The sequence below is a fragment of the Microcaecilia unicolor genome, chromosome 7 (assembly GCF_901765095.1).
Source record: "Microcaecilia unicolor chromosome 7, aMicUni1.1, whole genome shotgun sequence".
NCBI classification, from domain to species: Eukaryota; Metazoa; Chordata; class Amphibia; order Gymnophiona; family Siphonopidae; genus Microcaecilia; species Microcaecilia unicolor.
Window position 1 is genome coordinate 163,888,961 of NC_044037.1, and position 20,133 is coordinate 163,909,093.

The 20,133-nt window shown below is 42.6% G+C and overlaps 1 protein-coding gene across 1 annotated transcript in view; it reads left to right on the forward strand.

Annotated features, from left to right (window-relative positions):
- Positions 1-20,133, forward strand: part of CCNYL1 (cyclin Y like 1) — a 271,003-nt gene that overhangs the window by 135,684 nt on the left and 115,186 nt on the right. Inside the window, exon 6 of the mRNA XM_030209142.1 lies at positions 3,880-3,931. Within this exon, the coding sequence (XP_030065002.1) occupies positions 3,880-3,931 (52 nt within the window). The remainder of the gene's footprint in view (positions 1-3,879; positions 3,932-20,133) is intronic.

A 20,133-nucleotide genomic window follows, 5' to 3' on the forward strand; every position in this document is an offset into this window, starting at 1 on the left:
AGCACCCTCAGGTGTATCCCATCAGGCCCCATCGCTCTGTCTACTTTTAGTTTGGCAAGCTCCTCACGAACACAGTCATCCGTAAACGGGTCTTGGTCTACCATACATCCATCCCCTTTAGCCTTTGTTTTCTGCAGCCCTACCCCCAGTCTTTCAGTCTTGAGCACAGAGCTAAAATAATTGTTAAGCAGTTCAGCTTTATCCTTATCTTCCACATATTTCTCTCCCTCAGCTTTGAGTCTCACAATGCTATTATGACACTTCTCTTGTCACTCACATATCTGAAAAAGGTCTTATCCCCCAATTTTACCGTATTAGCTATCTTTTCCTCCATGTGCCGCTTTGCTTTCCTGATAGCTTTTCCAGCTTTGCTTATTTAGGTATTCTCACCTGTCTTCATCTTTCTGAGTCGTCTTATAACTTGCAAAGGCTAGCCTCCTTACCCTTATCTTTTCAGCTACTACATTCATGTTAATTGTGCAGCCTAGTTATAATTCAGCAAAATCCAGCTGCATGTGTTTAAGGAACAGGGAGCCCTTCATTTCCTATAGAACAAATTATTCACTTTCTGCGGTTTTGTGGAATTAGGGGTTAGGTTCCAGCTATACCTGTTTTCCCATATGTTTTGTATTATGGTATTCACAAATTCATGGTTTGCAATGTTTTCTAAGAACCATAATGCCGTGAATAGCAAGAGCGGGGACTGTAGGTTGCTACAGTTTTCCATTGGGATAGTTCATTGGAAACCCCTTTTGCCATTATCCCCCTTCTCCCACCAAAAATCTGCTGGTATTACAGCTCAGAAATGTCTGATTTGCACTCTTCAAATCTAGTAACATTACTCTAACTCTGCTGCATGGCCACCTATAAGTAGTGTTCAAATAATGATAGTTATTGCTTCAAATAAAGATAGCCTGTGAAAGACTCCATTAGAATTTATGGTGGGTTTGTGTGTTAAGAAGGAGGTGGTGACAGCACAATAACTATTTGCATTGTCCCTGGCTGTAGGAAGAGCAAAACTGTCCTGAGAGCTATAGAAACTCTGTGTACTTTTGCCAAGGAGGATAGGTGATGTTCAAATAACCATTTACCCAGTTAAATAGTTTTTGGTAATTGCCCTCAATGAGGGTAATTTTATAACAGTGTGCCTAGGTTATAAAGATAAATGTCACAGAAAACATTTTGAGTCCTTTTTGAAAATATTTTCCCAATTTTAGACCTCTTTGTTTCAGAAGTTTGTTTTAATTTAAAAAACAAAAAGCACACCATAATGGTATGTTAATTCGTAGGTTAATGGTAGATCAATTTTAAGTACAATAATGAACCAAAGGGGGTGATAATGAACACCCCTAGTAGCTTGGGATTTTTTGTACTCTCTTACTGGAGTTTTCCTCCAAAGTGATGTGAAGATTGGACTGTTGTCCCAAACTCATTTCTCAGAAATCGGGGGTCTCTTATACATCCCACCTTCTACACCCTGGCCTTTTACGGCCTGGATGGTGGATGTGTACTCTTTCCCTCCTTGCAGCTACTTCAGGGTGTCTCCAAGGTCTTTCTGGCTTCCTGAAAACATTTCACCAAGTGGTTATATTTTCAGCTAGAAGAAGTTTGTCTTGATTTGCCCTGCACAAAGACTGATTGAATACCTTCAGCACCCCTGTCAGGTTTAAGACCAACTCTGTAAGAATTCACCTTAGTGTGAACAGTGCTATTCACCCTCTTGGGGGTAGGCTCATGTCTGAACAGGCTTTAGTTATTCTCTTCATGTGATGATCCCTATCAACAAAATGCCCCTCACACCTCCAACTGTCCTGGGGCCTCAGTATCATTCTCATCCAGCTAGTGAACACATCTTTTGAGCCATTAGATTCCCGTAATCTACTGTACCTGACCTAAAAGATCTTGTTTTTTTGAGGCATTTGCTTCAGCTCATGATGTCAGATCCACCCACCTTAGGTGAAATTTCATCAACAGGGTAGTTCTTCGTGCACACCCTAAATTCCTTCTTAGGCTGCTGTTGGACTTTCATCTTTATCAGTTACACATCCTACCAACATTCTGTCCCAAACCCCATGCCCATTCTGGTGAGAGTACACTCCATGCCGTTGGCTGCTAGCAAGCCTTGACTTCCTGCTTAGGGAGGACTAAAGCCTTTTGGCAGTCCACCCAGCTTTTTTTCTCTCTCTCAATCTGTACACATCGGAGGCTGACATTGGTAAATGCATGCTGTCCCATTGGTTTGCACACTGCCTTTATTTTGCTTCTGCACATGCTTGGCTGACTCTGGAGTGTCATGTCATGGCTCACACTGTCAGAGCCATGGCTGCGATGCTACTCCTGTCCCGATATGCAAGCTGGATTGGGCAGACAGTTCTACAGAATAAGTTTTGGTGTCTAGAATCCAACTCTGCTTTCCTAGGCCCATTTTCTTCTTTCCCAGGCTACACATTCAATGGCAGTATGTATGTAGTTTCTAGCTATATTTTTCCAGGGACTTGTCATTGTGAGTTTCTTTTTGCCAGCTATTGCTTTCGGTGAGCCTAGCAACTATGGATTCCCATATGTGAGAAACAATGTCCTGCTTGTCCTTGCAGAAAGCAAAGTTACTTACCTGTAGCAGGTGTTCTCTGAGGACAGTAGGACATGTATTTTCACATCCCCTCACACCTCCCCTTGGAGTTATACTGTATTAGCTATAGTATTGTACTACTGAACATGGGTGGAAATCACCCGCACATGTGCGGTGGGATGCTGCCAAAGGCCTCTCAAAGAGAGATTTTGCTGGGCAATGTCTGCACTTGGCTCCATCAGATGATGTCACCCCATATGTGAGTATATATATCCTGCTGACCTTGGAGAACACCTCTACAGGTAAGTAACTTCGCTATTCTGGTAGTGTCAAGTGTTACCATTAAGTGCCTTGAAATGTCCAGAATATGACCTCTAGGATCTTAAATCCAAAGAAAACACTCAAATTCTGGAAGAGAAATGCATTGATTGCTGACACAATAGTGAATACTTTTTTGGTGTTTTATTGCATGTATTTAAGTAGAAGCTTAAAGTGAGTTACATTCCAATGTACAGTAAGTGTTTCCATGATCCCAAAGGGTTTTGGCTGTTTGTATGTGAGATGGAGGATTAAGTGACATCACTAGTTCGCAAGGAGAAAAGCTGGGATATGGACCCTAATTTCTCATGTTCTTTAAATGCTTCTATCTTGAACTTACTGGTATCTTACAGCCCCTCCCAGAGCTGCTCTCACATTTTATTCCTTGGTCAAATTTGCTTCTGCAGCAGTGGAGAGAGGACTTGCAGGTACCTCCTGCAGTGGAGTCTCTGAAGCATAAGGAGGCAGCAGAGCAAGCAGAAAGCTCTTAGTCCAGCATAGGCATTCTCCTGTGGCTGTTGTGTTAACTGCTGCTTCAGATTGACTGTTCACTGCAGTCCACTGGGAGATGAAGGGCGCCAACGGGGTGGTAGAATGTCAACAATTCCCTCTTTCCAATGGTTCACACAGCACAAACTAAGAAAATTAGAATTAAAACACGTCCGGATCTTTGCTTATTGGGATTGCTTATTTTGCTACTCTCAGTAGCTTCTTTTCTGGAGTTTCCATCTGTATACTGTTTTGAAACAATTCTTCTGTATTATTGGACATTACCTTACTATATGATAGTGTCAGTTTCAAACTTGATTCTTTGTGCTCCAGTATGTTAAGTTTATGCATTCGTGCTTTTCAGTGATGTATTTCTCTTAACTTTCCTATAATTTGTTTTAAACCAACTATTGCAACCACATATTAAAAAAATGGCAGAAAAACTGTGCAGTGACTGTTAATATTCTATTTAAATTTTCTTTGAATATGATCTTGTTTTATAGAGACTCTGAAAGATCTTTGAATATTTTTGATGAAAAATTGCACCCTCTCACGGTAAGCATTTTCATTTAGAAAACTGCAAGTTTATTTAAATGCTTTCTGAATTTAAATTTTTTTTGTGACTGAATTGTTGAGAGGAACAGGTGACTTCTGAAGCAGAATTAACTTTTCCTCTAGATTTTACTTTTAATTTTAGTTTTTGCTCAGTCTCCTAGAGAAGGGAGTCTCCATTATGGCCTGATTAAAGAAGCCTGCTAGAAGCTCAGGCACAAGTGGTAGTTTCCATCGTTCCCAAGTTCTGCTACCTGATTCTCTTCTCCCAAGATGCTATTCCCCTATTCCCTCACCTTTCCAGAGCTAGCACCATTTGCTGTTCTTTTCCAGCACATTGTAAAACTTTGTGAATTTGAGCCATGTGTTGTCCAAACTTCCATGCTGATCTGTGCTGTGAGTCCTGACGTCCTGCATGTTCCTTTAAGTGAAACTGAGCAGTTTCACTTAAAGGAACGTGCAGGACGTCAGGACTCACAGCATAGATCAGCGAATGCGCCGGAGACCATCTCTGAAGAAGACTTCGGCTGGCGGGGGTTGGCTACCCCCCCCCCCCCCCCCCCCAGCAAAGATACCTTGCGGCGGCGGGTCGAAAGTGGCGGGGGAGGATCGGCGGCTGAGGGAGGCGGGCTAAAATGTGCCCCCTTGGACCCCCCTCCCGCCGAGGTGTGGCTATGCAAGGAGTAGCAGTGGGATTTGAACCGGCCACCTCTGGATATCAAGACCGATGCTCTTAACCGTTAGGCCACTCCTCCACAGTAGTAATATTACAAATTAATAGCCCACTGTATCCAATAGTCACAGCAGGTTACAACTGAACATAAATAATTTACAGATCTCAACAGAAAATCACAACAAAATATTAGTGTCCATATAACATGTATTCTCCAAACCAGTTATATGTACATCACTTTAAGAGCTGGAGTATGCAAATAAATACAAATGTTTCAAGCCGTGTCCTGAAATCTGCTGTGTTGGTAATCAAGTGCAAGTTCAGATTTGATGTGTTCAGAGTACTGGACCAACAGAAAATAGCTCTGTTCACAGATCTCATAAAGACATACATGTTTCTGACTAGGTACATCCAACAAACATTAATTCATTGAGCTTAGTCTGAGTGGTTTCTATACATTTAATGATGAAGCTGTAGCATTAGGAACTTCATTACTAAGTGCTATGTGCACCAATAATATCTTAAACTTAGGTAACTGGTGTAACGCTTGCAATAGTGGAGAAGCAGATTCAAATCTATTTCCTCCCATGTTTCCACATTTTGAGCTGTCTGTAAAGGTTTTAACACAACTGCTAATAATGCCATATATAACACATTATAGAAATCAAGATGAGACAAAGCATGGAATACCATACATACATTTTTGAAATTGCCAGGTGACAAGATTTCAAATGAATGTAACACTAAAAATTTATAAAATACTTTTAACAGTCGTAGCAATTTGATCCTTCATAGAAAATTGTCAACGGATCATGACTCCCAGGTTTCTTAGATCTAGCAGCTGTTATACAATGATCATTAGTATGAACTGTTTCTGAAAATGAAAAATCAGTAAATCCTGACAAATGTGACTTCAGATTTTTCCGTATTTAAACATATTATTTGCCAACATCCATCTCTTAGTAGTATGGCAATTCAGTCCTACTAAATCCAAGTTCTAATCCATTTATCTATTTGGAACAACAAATTGGATATCTACATACATTTTGTAGGATAATCCTAAACCTGCCAATAACAGACATACAGGCTGAAGATATTAACAGTATTGATTAAAGAATATCTTTGAAGAAATCCTGTAGATATAGGTATCCAAGAAGACCTACTACCACAAACACCTGTTGATCAGTCCTTCAGTAATGATGTAAACCATTAATGTGCCTGTGCATGCTGAAGTGAACTACCTAGGGGATAGCTTTGTATATTAATTTGAGTATGTGTTCCAAGATTAGTAAGATTGTACAGGTAGCATTTTATGTGGTGTAAGATTTACATTGGTTGCAACCTTTTGGAACTGGCTGATTTTAGAATAGTACTTCAGACTCTGGTATTTCCTTGCTATGATTATAGCAGTGTAATTTATGCTGGCCTGCCCAGGTCTACATTAGCAGTATTACAGGCAATTCAGAATACAGCAGCCACTGTCGTATCAAATAAATTGAGGTTTGATTACATTATTCTTGGACAGTTCCATTTGTCTTGAGTTTTGGATTTGTTTTAAGTTGTTATTGCTTGATTATAAAATCATAGGGAGTTGTCTTCTAGCTGTATTTCCTTTAGCCCAGGTATATGTCTTGGCTGCTCTGCCAATGTTCATAACATACATTTTTAGTATCTCCCTCAGGTGGGGGGTGGAATGAGACCAGGTGTGTGCCCAAGCTGCTTTAAAGTGTTCTGTATTGTATAATTTGCTGCCTGGTAAGGTGGGGATGATTTGAGGACCTGTTCCAACAGCAGCTGAAATATTACTTTGTACAATTCTTCCATCTCACTTCTTGATTTTATCTACCTGTCTATCTCCACCATGAATTTTGTGACTTGGTGGAATGTAAGTGTTAAATGTCTTAAGGCATATAGCCGGGCATAAGAATATTCAGCCTGTAGTTCAAATATAGAGCTGTTGCATATGAATCAACCAATTGCTGGTCCAAAGAGTAATTGATCTTCAGTAACACAGGGGACTCGTAATTATCTTCCTGAGGGAATGATTGAAAATTATCCCCCAAAAAAGAGTAATCAAAACTGCAGCAGAAATGCACATGGAATCTAGAAAAAACATCATATTTCATAAAGCAACTGATAACCTTAGCATTCTGCTACTTTGCAGTAACTTCCTTCTTGGGGATCCTTCTGTATGTATGTGGCTGAAAAGACATCCCATGAGGGATGGTTATCCATCAGATTTTGTCAGAAGCTGGTAACCATAGGTGGCTATTACTGCTTGTTTCAATATACTAGGAAAAAAGGCCCGTTTCTGGCACAAATGAAACGGGCACTAGCAAGGTTTTCCTTGGAGTGTGCATATTTGAGAGAGAGTGTGAGAGAGAGAGAGAGAATGTGCGAGTGTGTGTGTCTGTGAGAGAGTGTGTGTGTTAGAATGAGAGTGTGTGCGAGTGCGTATGTGAGACAGAGCAAGTGAGAGAGAGAGAGAGAGAGAGTGTTTCACACAGATACACTGTGTGTGAGAGAGTATGTGTGCGATACACAGACTCTCTGTGAGACCGAGTGTGTGAGAGTGAGTGTGTGACACAGAGAGTGAATGTGATAGAGTGTGAGACATAGTGTGAGAGACTGTGTGAGAGTGAGAGAAAGACACTGACTGTGTGAGAGAGAGAGTGTGTGTGTGACAGAGATACCTCCCGCCCTCCCTCTATGGTCTCAGGACACCCTCTCCCCTCTGCGTTTCCCTCCCAATAAAAAGGTATCACTTTATATATTTTTGTTTGTTAACCTTTATTTCTGTGCATTCAAGTGTACTAACATGATAATAACATTGATTTGTCTATAAAAAGCCAGCATATTCCCCAAGCTAAGTGTACTGAGTATGTCAAGAACACAGAAAATGTTTTCCTCTTTTCCTGATTTGTCAACATATTTAATGTTTGAGGTTTATTTCCTATCCCAAGTGATTCAATTTTATATATCTGTCTCTTCATCCTTCAGCTCAGCCATTCATTTTGCCAAATTCAAGTTATGTATCTCCTGCCAAAGAGAAACCCATCATAATAATAGTAGTAGTAACAAAACACTGCAGCAGACTATATTCCTTATTCTGTTAAACCAGTCCAGACTAATGGGTTTTGTCCACCTAACCGAGGCAAAAAAAAGCTGAAGGATTCCATTTTATTTATATTTATTTATGCATTCTTGTATCCCACTATTATCCAAAAACAAATTTTGGTTCAAAGTGGCTTATCGTAGTGTTTTGGAGAGATTTGAAATGGAAATGGTGGCTTTTTGTTCAGTTGTAGAGTTTTGCTGATCTTTATTTGTATAGTTTTTTGAAGAGGTTTTGAAAGGAAGGCGATGATATCTTTTGAGATTAATTGTAGTATTTTTTGAAGAGGTAGGTTTCAGTCATTCTTAAATTTTGTCCTGTATGTTCGTGATGATATTATGGAACGATATGAAGATGGTGACATCTGCATATATAAATGGGTTGAAACCCACTAGTTCCAGTTCTTTTCCAAGTGGTGCCATCATTACATTGAACGGTATTGCTGATATTGGCGATCCTTGTGGTATCCCACACTGAGATCCATGATGCTGATGTTTGGGAGTGGAGGAGTGGCCTAGTGGGTTAGGGTGGTGGACTTTGGTCCTGGGGAACTGAGGAACTGAGTTCGATTCCCACTTCAGGCACAGGCAGCTCCTTGTGATTCTGGGCAAGTCACTTAACCCTCTATTGCCCCATGTAAGCCGCATTGAGCCTGCCATGAGTGGGAAAGCGCGGGGTACAAATGTAACAAAACAAACATCTTTACAATATGGGATCTGGTCTTAGGAATCCATTGAACCATGTTGCCACTTCACCGCTGAGGCCTATATTGTCTAGCAGTGTCATTAATGTGGTGTGGCCTACTAGGACAAATGTACTTGACGTGTCGAATTGTAGTAGTAGTAGGTTTTGTCTTTGGCATATTATGCTTCTGAATTTTGTTATCAGGGTTGTTTTGACCGTCTCAGTGCTGTGTTGTGGTCTGAAACCTGATTGGGATTTATGAAGAATTGACAATTTTGTCAGGTATTCCATTAGTTGCTTGGTTACTAGACCTTCCATCGTTTTGGTCAGTAGTGGTATTGAAGTTAACTGGTCTGTAGTTTGTGATATCACTGATCTTGCTGGTAGTGTTTTTGGGGATAGGTGTGAGTACTATGTCGCCTTTGTCTGTTGGAAATTAACCTCTTTCCAAACATGTATGTGATGTGTTTGAGGCACTCAATGAACCAGTCTGGTGGGTTTTTCATCATGTAGTTGGGGCATTTGTTAGGCAGTATGCGTGCATGTATTTTGTCAGTAGTGTCTTTACTGTGTCTGGTTGTGGTGGTTTTAACGTGGTCCATATTCTATCTGTTGTGGTGTGGTTGTCGTTTGTTTCGTAGTCCTGTAAGTAGTCTGTGATGTTCATTTGTAGTGTTGCGAGGTTTGATCTTGTGTTTGAAGTATTCAAGTTCGTCTGCAGTTGGTGGTGGTTCATTTGTTGCTAGTATGTTCTGGGTTTTCAGTAGTTCATGAGTTCGAATGTTTTTTTTCGTATTGGTCTGGTCAAGGCTTGTGTTTGCACTGTAGTGTTCTGCTTTCGCTTTCTTTATGCTGTTTGTGTATATTCTTATGGCTTTTCTCCATACGGTTTTATTTGCATCTGTATTGTTTTTGGCACATGCTCTTTCGCGTTTTCTGCAGATTTTCTTCGTGTAGTAGGTTGTCATTGAATCAGGAGTGTGGTGGTTTTGTGGTTTTTGTTTTGACTTGTTTCATCCCAGTTTCTCTTGTTTATCCTCGGGTGGTATGTCATTGAGTTTATTTATTGTTGTCCAGAATGTGTAGTTGTCAGCTTTTCTTCTGGTTGTGAATGTGTGTTGGGTTTTTGGCTCTCTTTTCTTGCCGCTTTCTTTCCATTGTAGTATGAAGGAGAGCTTGCTGTGGTCTGACCATGGTACCTCTTACCATGTGTGGTTCATTAGTATGTGATTCTTATTTGTTGAGAATCTGTGGGCTAGAATGTCTATTTTGTGTCCTTTTGTGTGCGATGAGACTCCTTGTGCTGTTGTGAAGTTCAATAGTATTTTGGTGTTTGTGTCGATACAGGAGGTGCCAATGCGTCGGTCTGCTAGCAGAACGGTACCTTCTCCCGAGCCTCCACGGATTCTGACACCGCCTGTTCCATCGACCCCGCAGCCTTCTCTGATGGTGGCTCTCGACGAGCACATCCAGGCTTTATTTCCAGAACTTCTGGAGGGACTGCTACGCCAGTTGGCTTCAGTGTCGGGGGAGGGGTGCTTGCACCTTCTGTACCGTCTGCCGCAGCGGTGTCTGGCCCTTCTGCTGCGGTGAGGTCCCTGACTGCGGTGCCACCATCGGCGTTGGCTGCCACCCAGGTTGACTCCGCTTCGTCGGTGGAGGGAGCTTCACTGCAGTCAGACCGGGCGTCGGCCTCTTGACATCGCCGTCGAGGGCATCGTTCCTCGGCGTCGAGGCAGGTTCATTTTCGGAGTACCTTAACAGAGGTCTTATCCGATACTGAGCAGGAGCGTTCGTGGGAGTCAGAGGAAGATCCCAGGTGTACTTTTCTTCTGATGAGTCCTATGGGATTCCCTCTGAACATTCCCCTCCACCAGAGAGGAGACTGTCTGTCTCCACCGGAGAGTCTTTCCTTTTCCTCTTTTGTCCAGGAAATGGCTATGGCTATTCTCTTCCCTGTGGAGGTTGAGGATGAGCCCCGAACTGAGATGCTCGAAGTCCTGGACTATTCTTCTCCACCTAAAGAGGCTGTGACAGTCCCTCTGCATAAGATACTGAAGGAAGTCCTTATGCGAACTGGTCGGCCCATCTGTCTTGCCCCGTGGTCCCGAAGAAAGCTGAATCCCAGTATCTGATCCACGGTGAACCTAGATTGATGAGGACTCAGTTACCCCACAATTTTATGGTGGTGGATTCCGCCCTCAAGAGAGCTAGGAGTACTAGAGACTATGCTTCGGCACCCCGAGGCAGAGAAACTAGGACTCTTTATTCTTTTGGTAGGAAGACGTATCAGGCTGCTATGCTCGCTGCCAAGATCCAATCACATCAGCTCTTCATAAGCGTTCCCTTGCAGGACTCGATAAGGCAACTGTCTAGCTTGGTTGATGCACTCCCTCCGGAGCAAGCCGAGCCTTTTCGCCAGGTGGTCATGCAGCAGAAAGCGTGTCGAAAATTCCTGGCCAGGCGTATGTTCGACACTTTTGATGTAGCATCCAGGATTGCTGCTCAAGGTATAGTGATGCGTAGACTCTCATGGCTGCGTGTTTCTGACCTGGATCATTCGGTTCAGCAGCGAATGGCAGATATTCCTTGCCGGGGGACAACCTTTTTCGTGAAAAAGTAGAGGATCTTGTTGATTAGCTCAAGAAGCATAATGATGCTATGGATTCTCTCTCCCACCGGGCGTCTCCTGCTACTACCTCCTCATTTAGGAGGTATTTTGAGGGGAAGAGGAGTGCTCCCTATTCCTATCCTAGGCATAGGTACACTCCTTCTTCTTGGCGGCCTTCCCATTCTCAGCCCCAGCGCTCGTTCTCGTCAACAGTGTGGGTCTAAGGCCCTTGCTGCTCCCCAGCAAAAGCAGGGAGCAGGCTTTTGACTGGCTCCAGTTAAGCATAGCCACAGTAAAAGTGTCCGTACCAGACGACTTGCCAGTTGGAGGGAGGTTAATGTTTTTCTCACCAAAAGTGGCCTCTCATAACTTCTGACCGGTGGGTCCTTCAAATAGTCTGGTCAGGATACACCTTTAATCTGGAATCCAAATCTCCAAATTGCTCACCGGGAGCTCATTCTTACAGTTCCCAGCACAAATAGGTACTTACAGAGGAACTCTCCGCCCTTCTGAAGGCCCAAGCAGTCGAACCTGTTCCACCAGGGGAAGAAGGGCTGGGATTCTATTCCAGGTACTTCCTTGTGCAGAAAAAGACGGGGGATGCATCCCATCCTAGACCTGAGGGCCCTGAACAAATGTCTTCTCGGAGAAAAGTTCAGGATGGTTTCCCTGGGCATCCTTCTTCCCATGATTCAAGAAAATGATCGGCTATGCTCTCTGGACTTAAAGGATGCTTACACACACATTTCGGTACTCCCAGCTCACAGGAAGTATCTTCAATTTCGGCTGGGAACTCAGCACTTTCAGTACTGTGTACTGCCCTTTGGTCTGGCATCTGCGCCCAGAGTGTTCACAAAGTGCCTAGCGGTAGTCGCAGGGTCGCTACACAGACTGGGAGTTCATGTGTTCTCTTTTCTCGACGATTGGCTGGTGAAGAGCACCTCGAAGGCAGGTGCTCTACAGTCTATGTGAATGACTATTCAGGTGCTGGAACTACTGGGATTCGTGATCAATTAGTCCAAGTCCCATCTCACCCCAGTTCAAAAGTTGGAATTCATTGGAGCTCTGTTGAACACAGACAGCTCGAGCTTATCTTCCCAAGGCAAGGGCAGACTGTTGGATTATTTGTAGTAAATAATTAGCAGATTTTATACACACAGCTTCAGCTTTAGAAATGTTAATTTCTTTTCTTCATCTCTCTCACATACACCCCAGAATAATTCACTGCTGAGTCACTTTAAAGTTGAAGTAACAAAACATCTGTTTACTCACAGTTTTAGTCAGATTGATATTCAGACAGGCTTATATAAACATACTATACATTTGGATTATCAGCTCTTTCCATGTGCTTAGATGGTAATGGATGCTCACACCATAGATCCTCAGCTTAGGAGAGACCATGAGCTCCATGTGCTGTGCCTAACCCCCACAGGAAGTTGCATGGGTGTGACCTCTCTAGGAAATTCACATCAGAGGTCACAGAGTAATCACAGAGAAAAAATTGGTGACAGGCAATGCATGTAAAATACAATACATTATTCCAACAAACCCCTTCTCATGCATAACTGTCATGCAATTATTAATTCACACAAAGTCCAAGCTTTATTCGCAGATTCTCAAAACGTTCTCTGGGTAACGGTTTGGTCATGATGTCAGCTGTCATCTCACTGGTGTGACAATAGTGTAGACTGATGACCCCTTCTTTCGCCAGCTCTCGCACGTTGTGATATTTCGTTGCGATGTGCTTGGTGCGTGACTGAACCTTGTCATTCTGTGACAGTCTGATGCAGCTCTGATTATCTTCCATTATCTGGATTGGTCTCTGTTCAGCTATTCCAAAATCCAGCAAAAGTTTTTCAATCCACATCAGTTCTCTGCATGCTTCTGATACAGCCACATATTCAGCTTCTGTAGAAGACAGACTCACAATACTTTGTTTATGACTGGCCCAAGAAATTTGTACATTTCCATACATAAACACATATCCACTTGTGGATTATAATCAGAATGATCCCCTGCCCAATCTGAATCACAGTAACATATTAGTTTTGGATTACTATTGGCTGAAATCTTTAATTTACAATCAATGGTACCTTTTAAATACCTTACCATCCTTTTAACTGCAGTCCAATCTGATTTGGTAGGTGAGCTGACCCTTCTGCTCAAAATTCCTACTGCATTTGCTATATCAGCCCTGTATGTGGTAGTCAGATATAAAAGCTTACCTATGGCTGATCTATATTGGATGTTATCTGGTAAAGGTTCTCTTACTGTTTCATCCTTCAGAAAATCAGTGATCATGGGAGTGCTTACAACTTGGGCATCTTGCATACCTAAACTTTCAATAAGCTCATTTATTTTCTGCTTCTGGCTTAGAAGATAAGAACCATCATTTTGTTTCTCAATTTCTATACCAAGATAGTATGACACATTACCAAGTTCTTTTATCTCAACATTCAGGTTTAAATATTTTACAATGTCCTTGTACTCTTATCACTTTCGCTTGCAATGAGCAGATCATCAACAAAAGCTAAAATGTATGCATATTGTCCATTTCTGCACCTAGTGTACAAGCATTTATCTGCTTCACCTTGCTTAAATCCTAAATTTGTCAATATTTCATGCAATTTGTCATTCCAACATTTTGCACTTTGCTTTAATCCATAAAGACCTTTGTTTAATTTACACACTAGCTGTCTTTGTTTTGTATTTATGAAACCTGTTGGCTGTTCCATGTACAAGTCTTCAGTTATATCTCCATGAAGAAATGCTGTTTTCACATCAATGTGGTTGACTTGCATGCCTTTTGAGACTGCAATGCTCAGAAGTGTTCTAATTGTCGTGTGTTTCACTACAGGTGCAAACACTTCATCAAAATCTTCTCCATATTTTTGAAGATATCCCTTTGCGACTAATCTGGCTTTATACCTTTCCACTTTTCCTTGTGCATTCCTTTTTAACTTGAATACCCATTTGCATCCTATAGCTTTCTTGCCAGGAGGTAATTTTGTAAGAATCCAAGTTTTATTTTTATCCAATGCATCAATTTCTTCTTGTGCAGCTTTACGCCATTCAGCAGCTTCTTCTGCTGGCATTTTCTCAATCTCATCCCATGTTAAGGGCTCTTGAGCTTCTGCTGACTTTGTTAGGTAAGACAGTCTTGGGGGTGGAACACCTTTGTTTTCCCTGGATGAGCGTCTGACAACAGGTTGGTCTGACCTTTCCGCATCCTCTAAATCTGAGAGTCCTTCTCCAATTGATTCCCCTTCTCCAACTGTACTGTCTCCTGCAATGATCCTTTCTGTGTCTGCTTCCTCTGCCTGTTCCTCGTTAGATACAGATGAGTTGCTTTCAGACATCTGCCTTGGTATGGCATTTATATACACTGGCATGTCTATTATGGTTCTAGTTTCATATTCTGGATGATAAGGCTCATCTGGGATAATCCAGCCTTTATCAACCCTTTTGTTTTCATCAAAATATGTAACATGTCTTATGCCAACAATGCCAGTTTTCAGATTCAAAATTCTATATCCTTTGTGTCCTGGAGCATAGCCAAATAAAATGCCCCTTTCTGTTGTGGAATCCAGCTTATGCCTTCTTTGCTTTGGTACTTGAGCATATGCTGTACTTCCAAATGTTCTTATGTGTGACAGGTTTGGCTTCCTACCATGCCATGTCTCATGTGGTGTGCGCTCAGCGCTCAGCGCCTTTAGTTGGCATTCTGTTTTGTAGGTACACTGCTGTGAGAATGGCTTCCCCCCATAGTCTTTTAGGGAGATTGCTATCTGACAGCATACATCTGGTCATTTCCACAAGTGACCTAAATTTTCTCTCTGCAACAGAATTTTGCTCTGGTGTATAAGCTACTGTTGTGATATGCTGAATGCCTTCTTGTTCTAGAAATGTGCGCATGCTTTGTGAAGTGAACTCACCACCATTGTCGGTCTGAAGAACCTTTGGTTTTCTTTCAAATTTATTGCTCACCATGGCTACGTATTTCTTCAGCATGTCTGTGACTTGACTTTTTTCTTTCAGCAAATAGGCCACACAATATCTAGAGAAATCATCCAAGAATATTAGCACAAATCTGTTATTTCCCAATGATGGGATATTAAATGGTCCACATAAGTCACTGTGTATTAAGTCCAGTACTTTATTACTCCTATTTCCTGTGTATGCAGGAAATGAGGGTCTCACACCTTTTTGAGTAACACAGTCTATGCATTTCTCCATTTTACCAGCATCTGCACTTATCTGAATGCCTGTGGCTAGTTGCCCACTGTGAAGATCCTGGATCACCTTAAAATCACGATGTCCCAGGCGGCGATGCCAGATTTCCAGACTACATTTACCATCATTCTTCCTTACTTGCGCCAGATGTGAGGCTTCACCTGAAATGCTCAGTTTATAAACATCATTATGCATAAAAGCTTCAGCATACACTTCATCATTTTTAGAGATTGTGCACTTACTGTTTTCAAAATGAATCGCAAATCCCTTCTTATCTAATGTAGATACACTAAACATATTGCAAACTGCTTGGGGAATATACAAGACATCACTTACAGGAATTTCTTTAACTTAATTAGACACTTTGCATTTTAAGAATCCAATGCCTTTTGCTTGGATCTGAGTAGTCCCTGCGTTTGCAGTATGAAGAATTCCTTCTTCTGGACTCACTTCCTGAAAGAAATCCTTACAATTGGTTAAATGGCATGTGCTCCCCGAATCCAAAATCCAAGTACTTTCATTTGAATTATTATTTACCATAGTCAAAGATTTTTCTGCCATTAGAAAGCTCTTATGTTTATCATTGTCTTTTGTACATGTCCTGCTTGGAAAGTTCTTTTGTTCCATTGGCTTAGGTGAGCTGGAGGGGGTGTTTTGTGTTTCCTTACACCATTTAGATACATGTCCCTCCTTTCCACATGAATAGCAAATCAGCTTGCCCTTGGGTGGAGTTTTCCCATAGCTCCGCCTTCCTCTGTTCTTTGCCAAGAAATTTGTTTCATTTCTCTCTGACTGTCTTTGAGAACATATCTCCTCAGAATCATTAATTATGCATTCCTGCCTCAGTTTTGATGCTGCCTGTTCAAAAGATTGCCCTTCAATGGCTTCATTTACAGACCTAAAAACATCAAACTTCTTTGATAGTGAGGTAAAAAGAAATGCTCTTTTCAATGCATCACACATGGGAATTCCAGAAAGTTCTAACTTTTGAAATGAAGACATAAGGTGCATAATGTGATCATTACATTTACTTTTATCCCTTAATTTGGTTTCATTCAACTCTGCTAACCAAATTGGTTGCTGTTTTGCATATGTAGTTGCATACATAGTTCTCAGTTTATATAAAATTTCGTTTGCTGTATCTTTTGCCTCCACTAATATGGCTTGTTTCTCTGAGAGAGCTTCCAAAAACATGCACTTCACATAATAGTTTGCATTGTCCCATTCAGCCATATTTTCAGCTGTTCTGTCTTGGTCTAAACATATACTTAATTTCTTTGCTTGAAGGAGACATCTGAATCTTAGTTCCCACTGCTGATAATTAAATGCAGTTAATTTAGGCACCTTGAGAGAGTAGAAAAATGGTGAATTTCCTCCCTCAGCCATTTCTTAGCCTTCTGTCTGCTGTTTAGTGTGTGGGGGGGGGAGAGAGAGACAGACTGAATCTTTCTTTTAAAACTTAAGAGAAAAATTTTCACTGCCTGGTAATATTTCTCTTCCTTTTCAATTCCTGGGCTGGGCCCATAACCCTTTTGTTGGATTATTTGTAGTAAATAATTAGCAGATTTTATACACACAGCTTCAGCTTTAGAAATGTTAATTTCTTTTCTTCATCTCTCTCACATACACCCCAGAATAATTCACTGCTGAGTCACTTTAAAGTTGAAGTAACAAAACATCTGTTTACTCACAGTTTTAGTCAGATTGATATTCAGACAGGCTTATATAAACATAATACTATACATTTGGATTATCAGCTCTTTCCATGTGCTTAGATGGTAATGGATGCTCACACCATAGATCCTCAGCTTAGGAGAGACCATGAGCTCCATGTGCTGTGCCTAACCCCCACAGGAAGTTGCATGGGTGTGACCTCTCTAGGAAATTCACATCAGAGGTCACAGAGTAATCACAGAGAAAAAATTGGTGACAGGCAATGCATGTAAAATACAATACATTATTCCAACACAGACAACCTCCTGTTCCTGGTGTCCATAGTTCGAACGTCTCAACAGATCACGCCTCGCCAGATGTTGAGATTTCTGGGGCACATGGCCTCCACAGTTCATGTGACTCCCATGGCACTCCTACACATGAGATCAGCTCAATGGACCCTAGCTTCCCAGTGGTATCAAGCTGCGGGGAGTCTAGAGGATGTAATCCAACTGTCCTCCAACTTCAGGAATTCTCTGCAATGGTGGATGATGCGATCCAATTTGCCCTTGGGACGTCCATTCCATATTCCTCAGCCACAAAAAGTGCTGACAATGGATGCATCTCTCCTGGGGTGGAGAACTCATGTAGATGGGCTTCACACTCAAGAGCCTGGTCCTTTCAGGAAAAAGGTCTTCAGATCAATCTCCTGGAATTGCGAGCGATCTGGAACACTCTTAAGGCTTTCAGAGACCGGCTGTCCAACCAAATCATATTGATTCAGACAGACAGGTTTCCGTGTATTACACCAACAAGCAGGGGGCACCGGATCTCACCCTCTGTGTCAGGAAGCTGTCCAGATGTGGCTTTGGGTGCGCCGTCATGGCATGTTTCTGCAAGCCACTTATCTGGCAAGCGTAAACAACAGTCTGGCCGACAGGCTGAGCAGGATAATGCAACCTAACGAGTGGTCACTGGACATGGATGTCGCCCGCAAGATCTTCCGAGCGTGGGGCACCCCCTCGGTGGATCTTTTTGCCACTCAGATCAATCACAAGGTCCCTCAGTTCTGTTCCTGGCTTCAGGCCCACGACAGACTAGCGTCAGATGCCTTTCTCTTGCATTGGGGAACAGGCATCCTGTATGCGTATCCTCCCATACCTCTAGTAGGGAAGACTTTGCTGAAACTCAAGCAAGACTGCAGAACCATGATTCTGATTGCTCCCTTCTGGCCGCATCAGATTTGGTTCCCTCTTCTTCTGGAGTTGTCCTCCGAGGAACAGTGGAGATTGGAGTGTTTTCCAACCCTCATCACCCAGAACGAGGGGTTGCTTCTGCATCCCAACATCTAGTCTCTGGCTCTCACAGCCTGAATGTTGTTGAGAGCTTAGAATTCACCTTCTGGGTCTTTCAGAGGGTGTCTCCCGAGTCTTGCTTGCTTCCAGGAAAGATTCTACGATGAGGTGTTACTCTTTCAAATGGAGGAGGTTTGCTGTCTGATGTGACAGCAAGGCCCTAGATCCTTTTTCTTGTCCTACACAGACCCTGCTTGAATATCTTCTATACTTGTCAGAGTCTGGTCTCAAGACCAACTCAGTAAGAGTTCACCTTAGTGCAATTAGAGCTTCTCATCGCCGTGTAGAGGGTAAGCCTATCTCAGGACTGCCTTTAGTAGTTTGCTTAATGAGAGGTTTGCTTTTGTAAAAGCCCCAGTCAAACCTCCACCAGTGTCATGGGATCTCAATGACATTCTCACCCAGCTGATGAAAGCTCCTTTTGAGCCACTGAATTCCTGCCATCTGAAGTACTTGACCTGGAAGGTTGTTTTCTTGGTGACAGTTACTTCAGCTCGTAGGGTCAGTGAGCTTCAGGCCCTGGTAGTGCATGCACCTTATATCAAGTTCCATCACAACAGAGTAGTCCTCCGTACGCACCCTAATTTCTTGCCGAAGGTGGTGGTGGAGTTCCATTTGAACCAGTCAATTGTCTTGCCAACATTCTTTCCCCATCCTCATACCCGCCGTGGCGAAAGTAGTTTGCATACCTTGGACTTCAAGAGAGCATTGGCCTTTTACGTGGAGTGGACAAAGCCCTTCAGACAGTCCGCCTAGTTATTTGTTTCTTTTGATCCCAACAGGAAGGGAGTCGCCATCAGAAAACGCAGAATCTCCAATTGGCTAGCAGATTGCATTTCCTTCACTTATGCCCAAGCTAGGCTGACTCTAGAGGGCCATGTCACGGCTCATAATGTTAGAGCCATGGCTGCGTCAGTGGCTCACTTAGTCAGCCTCCATTGAAGAGATTTGCAAGGCTGCAAAGTGGTCATCAGTCCACACATTCACATCTCACTACTGCCTTCAGCAGGATACCTGACGCAACAGTTTGGGCAGTCTGTGCTTCAGAATCTGTTTGGGGTTTAGAATCCAACTCCACCCCCCAGACCCATTTTTGTTCTGTTCCAGGCTGCAATGTCAGTTAGTTGTTTATTGTTTCAGGTCAATCTGTGTTATGTTTTTGCCGTTGCGAGGCCCAATTGACCAATGTTCATTGTTTTGAGTGAGCCTGGTTGCTAGGGATACCCCACATGTGAGAACAAGCAGCCTGCTTGTCCTCTGAGAAAGCAAAGATACTTACCTGTAGCAGGTATTCTCCGAGGACAGCAGGCTGATTGTTTTCACAAACCCGCCCACCTCCCCTTTGGAATTGTTACTAGTTTATTGTATGCTTTTTGATTTAACTAAGGGGCATGCTCGTGCGATGGGCAGGAAGTCATGCGTGGTGCGTGTGATTCACTCGCCAGAAGACTGGGCAAAAACTTTATTTTTGCTTCAAACGTTTGCTCCGTTTCCTGGGCTGACGTGGACGTCAACCCACATGTGAGAACAATCAGCCTGCTGCCCTCGGAGAATACCTGCTACAGGTAAGTATCTTCACTATACATCCCATTGGTCTGGAATGGTCTAGTAGGATAAGGAAGATAAAAATTACTCTTACCCAGTGCATTTTTTCTAGCAAAAAAGGTGCCGGTACTCAAATGCCAGGACACCCTTCAGGGACGGAGTGATCCCTGAGGGACCCACCCCACAATAGCCATGCCCGCTACAACCAGTCACAGAATCTATGAGAAGGCAGAATTGGTGTGTAGAGCCTGAGCTCTTTCATTCAAACTTGGGGTCCATGGGTCAGATTTAGCAGACAATGGAAAAGGTGCCGGTACTCAGTACCCCCAAGTACTC